Source organism: Fringilla coelebs (genome assembly GCF_963513975.1).
Source record: "Fringilla coelebs genome assembly, chromosome: 3".
Classification (NCBI taxonomy): domain Eukaryota; kingdom Metazoa; phylum Chordata; class Aves; order Passeriformes; family Fringillidae; genus Fringilla; species Fringilla coelebs.
This window is the reverse complement of record NC_140030.1, coordinates 48,922,507-48,933,612: the sequence shown is the minus strand read 5'-3', so window position 1 is coordinate 48,933,612 and position 11,106 is coordinate 48,922,507. Positions and strand designations below refer to the sequence as shown.

Sequence of the window (11,106 nt, the reverse complement as noted above, 5' to 3'; positions counted from 1 at the left end):
AGTGTAGTGTAAATGAGAGCTAACGTGCAAAACCATACCTTAATTGCTAATCTCTGCAGTTTCATTTGACAACTACACAAATCCCACGCTAGAACTTAGAGCCACATGACAGCAGACACGTAGTCTTCTAGACCACAGGGTAGCTTTCTTGTTGTTTAAAGCAATAGCAAATTGACACAGGGGAAATGTGCATAGACATTAAATAAACTCTTGATTTTTTGGTGTTTCATGATAAACAATAGTCCTAATATTGAAAAACTAACAATGTCTTTAAAATTGAACATAAGCCGACAACTATTTTTGAATGTGTTTATGTTATCACTGTGCAAAGGCAGAAATAAAGAGATTTCCAGTTACCCACAGCCTGTCACAGTTTAGTCACTTTCAGCAGGCTGAACTGGAGCTGTACGGGTGACAGTCCCTAGGCCCAGCTCCCTTTGCCTTAAGAAACAAAGTGAGTGAGTTGAAATAGACAATTATCCACCTCACATGTCCTTTGCCATCAGGCAATAGGGGAAAGTATATCTTGAAGTGTTCCAAGGTCTTTGGTGAGCTGAGTTACTGTCTGAAGGCTCTCATAATCCAGAGACTATGCATGGATCAGAAATTTACTGGGTACCTAAATCTTTGCTCAGATAAAATGTAGCCAATTTCATTGAATAAATCCAGGCATTGGAGACTGCAGAAGGGTTTATTTATGTGAATACAGTGCTCTGAACTGACTCAGGAGCTGGAACCTAGTGAAAATATTCTGATCTATTCACTGAAGATGTTTTGACAAGGAAAGCTCATCACATTTCCAAACACAGACTTGCAGAAGGCTTAACAGGAGTAATGTAGATAACATACATCTAAATGGTGTAAAGAAGAGGAGGCAAAGGTTTGTGGCTTGAACCAAGAGCTGATGAACGTAATTTCTGAAATTATCAGGAAAAATATTTAAATAAAAGAAAAACAACTTTTTCCATAGAGATAATTATAATGCTTTTATTTAGCAAATGTACTGAAGAATTGTTTTTCTGTAAAGACATACAGGTATGCCCCAATTCCACAGTTTCAATTCTCTCAAATAGCTATGAGTTTTTGAAATTAGTTTAATGAACAGAGGGGAATATATGTGGAGATGTCAAACTTATTTTTGTCATAAACCACATGATTCCATTTACCACTAATCCCCAAATAATTGACCTGGGGCCACCAAGAGCTTGCAGAACCCTTGCTGGTGCTTTATAGAGAACAGGCTGTTCACAAAATTTTGACTGTCCTCTTCCTAGCCATTTGAAAGAAAAAATACATTAAATACTTCCTTAATACATACTTTTCCATACTGGCAGTTGCTGAGGTTACCACAGGATTGCTTTGGTTCTTTGTATTTTTAAAATTACATATGGAAGGGCAGCGATCTAGGACATTACTTCCCTACTAAGATGTGCTTCAGACTATAGAAAACTTTCTTGAAACCCTGCCTTGTAAAATGGAGAACAGACCCTACAGAATTCAGCATTCTACAGCCTACACTTGCCTAAAATATAAATGGCTTTATTTTCCTGAGAATTGCATTCTGTTCTACTTTGAATTAAACCCATATGTACTTTCTACTACTACCTACTAGTGATGTGCCCCTCACTTGGGAAGCACTGACACGACTGTCATTTCCCCACTGTGCCAAATTGTAAAGCATGGAAGAGACAATATAAGGGTCTGCAATAATGATACAGAGGTGTCCCATATTGAGCCATTCTTTGGTTTTGCAGACAGAAATTAAGTCTGCTGCTAAGATCTGTATACGTATGTTTGAATGTCCTCGTCTTAGGAGAATGTCCAGAGACATCCCTAGCAGCCTGAAATGAAAACTCACTACATGCAAATCAAATTCTGTATGAAAAAGAACCTTAGAAACAGACCTATCAAGAGGGCTCTTCTCACCAAAAAATTAATTACAACTTTACATTACTGAACTCTGATGAACAAAGCATAACATTCCCTCAGACGTGAGGCCCAACTCAAAACACAAAGGAGGAGTACTTATTAAATACTGATTTTTCTGAGATATTAATTGCTTGCCCTATTCTTTAGTCCCTTCTGGTCTGAAAACAATCTTTCCCCAGATGTTTTTGGAATGTTCAGAAAAAAAAAAAGAAAAAAAAAAAGAAAAAAAAAGAAAAAAAAGGAAAAAAAAAAGAGAAGATATAAACTTTGGCCCTATTAGGGTTAATGTTTTTGCATAGACATATATGACCATAAACTGGTCAACTAGTAGAGGTCTTCTGCTAACATTGTGACTGAGAACAGGAAGAATACAGCCACAATAATATACAGCTGTCTACTAAAAGTATTGCATACAGACATCTTTGGCCATGCAGTCTCTTGACCTTCTGGAAATACGTGAGCTGCATTGCTAGCATGACAAAAAAAATAGCAATGTTGAGAATTAGAAAGAGGCGAGTATAAGAAGCTGATATTGATGGGGCACTTCGAGCAGTTGCCACCATCTGTGCCAGCCCTGATCGGCCTTTGACTGACACTCCAGTTTTGTGCTTCACATAAGTGATATCTGCAAAGTCCAGAAGATCTTTCATTTCCTCGTCTTCGTCTACAGGCAACTCTTTTTGTGCTTGAGTCTGTGCCTTTTGTCGCACTTTTCTTTCATTTACCTCAATCTGTGCAAAAATGTCAGGAACGGCATCAACAAATTTGTAGCCTTTGGCTATCTTTCTGTTTTTCTTCGCTCTGCCACGCTGCTGCTGCTGCTGCCTCTGTGAGATTGCAAATATCCTGTCAATGGCCTCCTCTGTCTGTCTCTTATCTGAAAACCTCAGCAGGCGCTCAGCAGTCTTCCTAAAGCTGGCCGTGTTGCGTACACGAGACAGGATCTGCTTCTCAAGCTGCTGGAAGACGGGCTTAAAATGCTGCAGGTTCCTCTCCACGATGCCTACGTAGTCCTTCACTTCTGGCACTGTGGAGCTCCTGATGGCAGAGGCTCGGTCAAAGACAATTTTCTGGCGGTCTGCGATAACCTGTGCAAAGGCAGAGCGGGAGCCGTCCTCGACGGGCCACAGGTACACGGCGTAGGCGTGCTCACCAGTGGTCACAAAAACATCCAGCTGCGGGGAATCTCCACGCACGGTGAAGCTCTGCACGTCCACAGAGGGCCCAATGAAAAGGTAGATGGCCCTCGTGACGGGGTGCCGCAGCAGGGTCGTTACATTCACGTAGTTTGTTCCATTGTAGGGGTAGCCCCGGGGATACATCCTCGAGGCAATGGTGGCCTTCTCACTGTGGCCAGTGTCATCCATCCAGTACATCTTGTATATCCCATCACGGTGCCTAATAAAGGCCCCATGGACATCATCAACAACTGTTTCTTCAAAAGGCACATCCACATTGTGGAAGAAACTGGTTGCTGCCTCCAGAGGGCTGTCATCTTCTAGGTGGATTTGGTCCACTAGCAAGAGAAGCTGGGGGTGGAGAAGTATAAGGTTTCGTTGCAATCTTCTCAGCTTCAGTTTAGGATTGTATGCACCCACTCCTTCTCCCCTAATAAAAACCACCCCGCTTCTCTCCATGGCGGCAACCACTCGTCCCTGACAGTCGCCAGCCGAGTCATGTTTATATTTAAGCCACTTCGAGGAACAGTCTTCTGTAATCTGCCCTTCCCATGGGGAGAAGCAGCTCTTAGACACAGCAGGGGAAAACATCAACACATTATTAAAAAAAGTATATTTTGGCCCATACAGAGCTTCTGTAATGAAAGGTACGCCATTGGGAGCGAAAGTGAAGGAGTTCTGATCCGGGTGTTCGTGGCCGGCATTAAAGTTCCTCCACCCCTTGATCCACTCTTTGTACTTGTTCTTATGAACAATATCATATATTGCACGTCCTCCCAGCTTTCCCGACTTGAAAGAAAGGAAAGGCCTGTTGATTTCAGCTGGCAAAGCACTTCCATAAGTCACCACTCCCCAGTCCTCAAAATAATGCAGCTTAGGAACCCCATAGTCTGGTGGAGGTACAGAGCGCAAACTTGCATCATACCTGCAAAAAAAGATGAGAAAAATGGGGTTTGAAATCCCTTGACTGATTCCACTATCAGCACTTTTAAAAAACTCAAAAAAACCATTCCCTATTTACATCGCAGAGCAAGCCAATACTATAAAGCCCACAGTTATGCTTCCTAATCATATAGCTGTAATTATTATTCATCATACTAATCCCTATACAAATTTGTTGTGTGCCTTTTACAGAACGATAGCTGAAAGCATCTGCTCGGCATTTAAAGCAAGCAGTCTTTCTGCAGTCCAAAAATAAGAGTACCTCTTATTTCAAACTAGCCATATTTTGTCCTAGATAGTCATAAAACTACTGACTATAACATAGATCTTTAAAAAGGCAGATTAGACCAGGCACTGCCTAGACATCAGCATTTGTGCCTATTACAGACTACTTAATGAAGAGAAGCAGAGTATCTGTTTCCCCAAAATGATGATTACAGAAGTCTGTGGTCTTCAAACAGAATGGGCAATACATTGAAAATTAATGAAAAGGCATTCTAAAGGATGAATATTTATTATTTGTATCAGTTAGCGTACGTTAATTTCTTTCTCCAAACTAGGCTGAAGAAAACTTTTCATGGTTTTTCTTGTATGAATTGTAAGATGTAAGACATTTTGTTTAAAAAGAAGCCTTAATTCCAGAAAAGGTTAAAATTATTACATTTTTATCCGTTATGGGAGTTATAACAACAAAAATCCAAAACAAAACTTAACCTTCTGGCATTGTTTTTAAGCAACTAAAATAAACAAAACCATATTAAGCCTACTAACATTTCTATTAGATGGTTCCAGAATCACATTTATTCTTACAATGAACCAGGAGTTTCTGTCAGGCCCTAGACAGTCCCAGAATTTCCATGGAGACACAGGAGAAAACAGTGATGGGATGAGGTTGTAGAGGAGAGCTTCTGCATTTTGCAAGTAACAAGATGAAGGCTGCTTGGAGCCTAACAAAGATGCACTCTAATGTGCACATCATAAGTACAAACCAACAGATATTCAATAAGATTTTTCTTGCAAGAGAGAGAGCTACCTCCAAAATATACTTGTTACCTCCACAAATGAAGGGAATTCATATGTGGATCTAAAGCTTCTTGAGCCTTTTAATTTCTTACTTTAAGAAGACTGACATAGAAGTTAGCATAACTGTAAATTACATGGGAAAATATCCATCTAGCATGGCATTTTTTCCAAGCATAACTTGCTAATTTGTGTGCAAATCCTGTTAACAGTAGCCTTGCTGCTTGGATTATTTAGCTTTTAAAAGAAAATTTTTACTATTTTACAAAACTTTTGAATGACAACTATGCTTTAAATATTCAGCTAATTCATCATAAAAGAACACAACAGGATTAAACCCCATTAGAATAGGCCAAATTAAACAAAGACTACCTACAGGTAAATTTTCTGTTCCTTTGGAACGGCCTGTATTCCATGAAAGCAATAGACAGTGGAAAGAAGCCATAAAAACAGATGGAGGACAAGGCCAGGGTGTTCCCTGTGGCAACCTGTGCTAAATGAAGAAGTCCTTCTGTGCCTCATGACCCTGGGTGGCACACGGGCAGCCTGAGCCTGGCCTCTACGGTGCACATCTAAAGATAATGAATTATCACTAACAGCAAACAGCTGCTAGGTTCCTTTTGAGCCCACTCGTTCCCTTTCATACCAGAGAAATTCAGTGTGGAGAGTGCACCACCTCTGCCCTTTGGATGGTGTGCCTGGGCCCTCCACCACTCGGTTCCTTCTGATCTGCTCTGCCAGCCAGTTCCCACTGCCATTGCGCATGACAAACTTGTCGAGAAACACCAGCTGGCTCTCCGGCCCGTAGAACCAGTTATAGTTGGAATCTGCGATGGCCACAGTTCTCTGGAACCCTTGGGGAAAAGTGAGAAGGAGAAAGAACAAATAAGCACACAAAGATGCTTTTGAAGAGCGTGCCAGTGAAGCCAAGCGGTGCAAACAGAGGCAGCCTTTTCAGATGTTTATAGACCTGCTTGTAAATGAGCCGTAAATAGGTTACGAAGGAGTGGTTTCCTTCTGCTGCAGCCAACTTGAATATTCACCTTTCTTCTTTGGTTTTGGGCTACAGACAGCCAAAGTACTACACAAAATGTAAGATGCAATCCACTTCCTCTCCTCACTCAAGTCTGGCAAAAGTAACTTTCCTTTTACAGCTTTCATGTTTTTATGTGAATCTATACTCTGCAAAGGAATAAACCAGAGGTGCCCCCAAAGAACAAGACAAAGGGCTTCACCCTGAAACCATCAGTGTGAGTTCATTTTGCTCTTAGGAACCCGTTCCCAAAGGATGCCTGAGGTCTCCCATGGAGTCAGCACAATTCCTTATGTGCCTGTGCTGGCATACCAAAGCTGCATTCAGCCACCCCTTACATACATGGCTAGATCTGGGGTTCTAAGAGAGTCATCTAAGTTTTTTTTAACCTGGAATTTGAGCGATGTAAGTTCCTAATGAAGTATCCTGAAAATAGGCAATACAATGGGTAACAGCTTTAAACTGAAAGAGGGTAGACCTAGTTTAGATATGAGGAAGAGGTTCTTTCCTGTGGGAATAGTGAGGCACGTGAGCACGTTGTGAAGCTGTGGATGCTCCACTTCTGGCAGTGTCCAAGGCTAGGTAGGATGGGTCTTTAAGTAACATGTGCTAGTGGAAAGTGTCACTCATTTAGAAGCAGTGATAAACAAGGACGTTACTGTTTTGATAACTGTTGAAGGTAAAATCCAAAGAAGTGGTTATTTTGAAAAATATCCAAGTAGAGTGCTATTTTAAAATGGCCTATTTAAAGTATGAAATTTATTGCTGCTTCAAAAAAAAAGAGATTCATCTTCATTCACCCAAAGGACCTACCTGGTAGGACAGTCCTGTACATAAATGCAAAGTGCTGCTTGAGCCAGGGGTGGCTGAAGTGATTGATGTCAAAATGCCTTTGGACAAGAAACATGTACTGAAACAGTGATCTGGTTGTGTAGCTGCCATAAGCCACCCCTTCATAGAGGGAGCCATCTGTGACCTCCTGCAGCAGGACTACTGACTTCTCCATGATTGCCAACACTTGCTTGGTCCATAAGTAAGCTTCCTGAAGGTAGCCTGAAAGAAAATGACAGTGGCAAAACTAATTGCAACACAACAACAGTTCATAGATGGTGTTGTCTGTATTTCCACAATGGGGTCCTTCCCAGCAAGGAATCTGCAGTCCAGGGGTCTATAATAAAACCTACTGCTGCAGCATCCCTGTACTTCTAAGGTGAAAAATAAAATACTATATTTAAACACAGCAAAGCAAGGTCACATGAGCATAGGAAAATCTATCAAACACCTTTTGCTAGTTATATGGGACTATGCTTTACAACTTAAAAAGAAAATTTCCTGAACACATTTAGGACATGCAAAAAAGGGCAGAGCCAAACCAAGACTATTTATTGCATTTCAAATTAAAGCTGCATGAAAACAAACCAATGGCCCCACTAGAGGGCTCCAATAATGCAACAATTCTGATCGGTCATTTTTCACTGACAGGATCACCAGCATGGTAAAAAAGTTCACATTTGAGCTGCAGTTAACTGATATGATGATGAGCTAACTCACGCTCTATTTTAAGACCTGCTCTGTTCTACTTATGTTTTCAGTTTGTAGTGCAACCTAAAGGGTTATCCAAATAAAAGCTATTTTGGAAGAGCTTTGCATGGGTCATTCCAAAAATAGATTCCTCAATTCCAGAATAAAATTAATCTTCCAAGCAGATAAATTCTCAGCCTAGAGATTTTACTGGTTTGGTCTGCTCTACACAAATCAAGACCTGGGAAGAGGTCACAAGAAACCTTGTCAGTGCCAGTCTGCTTTCACTAAGCACAAGCAGGAGGGCCTCCAGCCGAAGTCAGCACACGGAACCCAGCAGAGGAAATGCTTTTAGGATTGAGTAGCAAGAGAGGTAGGACTAAACAAACATCAACTGCCTTGTGCTTCTACATGGCAGCTTAGTGTTCTCTCCCAGTTCAAAGTGTCTGGACACAGACTGAACCAGATTTAATTCCAGCCTACAGCAAAGCCCAGCTGGCACATGTTACACCTCACTACATGGTGAAGCACTGCCTGCTGAATGAAGCACACGTGCCAGGCTAAGGAGTAGGAGCTACATTCAGTCCTGTTACTCAGAGTGTTTCATCCCATTGCCACTAACACTATATTTCTGCTCAGCAGAGTGATGAGTAATTCAGGCATCCTACCAGTCAAGGCTGCCAAATCCTGCTCAGTTAACAGAGACACAAAAAAAAAATAGCAGTGTCTAAGCAAAACAGACAACCTGAGTCTATCACAGTATTTTAAATGCCTGGCTAAAGAGAAAGCTGTGATGGGGAAGGCCTGAGCAGCAACAGTGGCAGTGGTACTACTTACTTCCACTTCACTCCCAGCTATTAAGACACTCTTTCATTACTCTTCATGGAGCTGGCAGCACAGTGGTCTGTCAGAATAAAATCCTGAATGTTTCCACTCCTGTTTTCCCTTGTGACATAAAAGGGAAGCTAGTTTTTGACTGCTGCAAGAATGTGATTTGCTATGGTTCAGCACAGTGCCTTTACCAGTGTAATGCATTAATGTTCTGTTTACTTCAGGTATATTGTGCTATAATGTTACACTTGTAGTACACTAAGAACTATAATACATTGAAATGAAAAAATTAAAAGACAACACCCTGTCAGGCTGCATGACAAACCAGAAAAAAATCTCACCTAAATTTAGCAGTATATAAGCCAGCTATCTATATCTATCAAGGCCTTACTCAAGTTTCTATTTTGAACACAGAGTGTCTAAGTGCAAAGACTTCACCATATGCACGTGCCTAGAATTAACTTCAATTAGTTTCACTTTTTATTCCTTTGGCAACATTTACATTCTTTTGAATGAGCTGTTTAGTCTCTACAAGTTTCAATAGCTGAATTGTGTTTAAACTTACTAGTTGGAATTTAAACCTTCTGTGAGAAAGGTCTACACTGGGATACATTATTTGCAATTGCTATGTATCTGATACAGAAGCATAATATGTTCATTCCTTTTCTCCCTCCTTTTTTTTTCTCCTTCAGATTATTTTCTTTCATATTGGAATTGCAGTTTGTTTTTTTCATTTTAGACTAACAGAAAAACTTCATATAAGTTGCTATTTAAAAAAAATAAAGTTTCTTTATATCAAAATGACAGTATTTTAATTTAGAAATATAGAGCCTGTTTTGACTTATTTTCATTTGAAATACTACTATTTTCAAATTGCTCAAGAATTCATTAGTTTCCTGCTTTTTCCCTTCCTCCTCCCCCAAACACCATCACTTTAGTGAAAAAAATATTGCCCAGCTTTGTGATGTTTTCATTGTTTTTCACAAGGCATACTTATAGTCTATACCTTAATGAAAAGCAGAATCATCTTGCAAAATGCCAGCTTTCTGCACCAACAAAGGCTTAGGGAAGGATGGAATTATATGAAATTTGGCAAACCCACTGAATAAACATGGCTTGAGTCTTCAATTTGTGGAAGGCAAGACAGGAGGATAGGAAATAACTTCCACACATGCTCTTGATGCTTTTCAACATATACACATCAGTCAGTGTGTTTGTTTTGACAGGCACTTAGCAAAAAATGGCTCTCCAAACACAGTAGGTGCCACAGTTTTTTGTCACATTTCTTTGGGCACTTGAAAGCTCCAGTGATGTGCAGATGTGCCTCTGTTTGGCAGGGCTGAGCAGCTTGGCTGCTCATCAGCATCCAGAAATTAGATTTTCCTTGACTTGCAGTATGTAAGTCATTCCATTGGGAATCATGTTTTCAAAATACTTCTAGCACATAAAAAATAATCACCTGATGAAATATGGATTCATTCTTATAAAAGCAGGAGCTGGCTCCATGACTTCCATCTCTCAGCTGAAGTACCTTGGGGGTTTAAAGTCAGGATTGCTTACCTGCCTTCTCTCTCTCACTCTGTGACCTGCATTCTCCAGCAGGACAGGCACAGCCCCTTGACAGAGCAGGCAAAAGCTACTGGCCAGGGTATTCACCTTGGAAATGGGAAGGATGGTTTTATGCCCCCGAAGCAAAGAAGAGGAAACCAGGCACAAATGTTGGTTGTGGGGTGCAATAGCAGAGTTCAAAGGGAAAAAAGTATAGCCTTGCGTATCTCCATAAATAGGCTGTTGGGAAGAAAGGTCCAAAGCTGTGGCACTTGGGGGGATAAAGTTATGCTTTTGCAGCTCCCCCAAGTGACAGGACAGAAGTCTTGGATGAAATTCCAGGCTATCCTGTTGTCTGGCTCTCAGGTCAGAGCACTGGGTGTTACTGACTGTTGACTTTCACAATGCTTTGTGTAAGGAGACCAAGAACCATTCTCCATTGATGGTCTGCTCTGAAAGACACTGTCCATGAAATCAGGACTGGACAAACTGTATACAAGGGCATTTTTATAAACTGTGAGGTAAGAATTTCAGAATCACTTAGAAAACTGAACTTATATACATACTCATAGTGCCTTGTACATCTGCCCACAGACTTTTGTTCTATTCAGTAAATTAAATTTTACTAAACAGCAAAAGAGCAAACCCAGTACTGCTGTACACTAAGAAGCATTTTTATAAAATCCTGAACTTTGCTGCATAAGTGGCTGATTTGAGTTGATACACTTCAGGAAAAACATTCTGATGGCTTAGCACATACCTTGATTCATCAGAACCAGGCTTCCAGCCAGCAGGGCCACACAGTTGGTAGGCTGGTGGTTGTGAAGGTACTGGAAGCCCCATCCACGTCTGTATGATGTCTCGTACATGTATCCCGAGGCATTGGCAATTACTTCAAGAAACCTCTCCTGTTGAATCTTGCTAAGGTAGCTGTACAAGAAGTCATAAGCAGTGGCAAAACCAACCAAGGAGTGAGCAAGAGGGACTTCATCCCAGGGGGCATCCTTCACTAGCCTGTCAATAAATAAGGACAGCAATTAGAGTTTCACCGAGCTAGTTTTCCCCATTACTGTACTGTGATATGTATATGACTTAAAGTCTCCA

The 11,106-nt window shown here is 40.9% G+C and overlaps 1 protein-coding gene across 3 annotated transcripts in view; it reads right to left on the bottom strand.

Moving 5' to 3' along the window:
* Positions 1-965: 965 nt before the first annotated feature.
* LOC311151828 (dermatan-sulfate epimerase) overlaps positions 966-11,106 on the bottom strand; it is a gene marked incomplete at its 5' end in the record, with an annotated part of 173,213 nt that continues 163,072 nt past the window's right edge. For all 3 annotated transcript variants that reach the window (XM_084202520.1, XM_084202518.1, XM_084202519.1), the window contains 4 exons: positions 966-4,032; positions 5,716-5,923; positions 6,916-7,155; positions 10,763-11,016. In XM_084202520.1, coding sequence (XP_084058646.1) covers positions 2,271-4,032; positions 5,716-5,923; positions 6,916-7,155; positions 10,763-11,016 — 2,464 coding nt within the window. In that variant the 3' untranslated portion in view covers positions 966-2,270. The remainder of the gene's footprint in view (positions 4,033-5,715; positions 5,924-6,915; positions 7,156-10,762; positions 11,017-11,106) is intronic.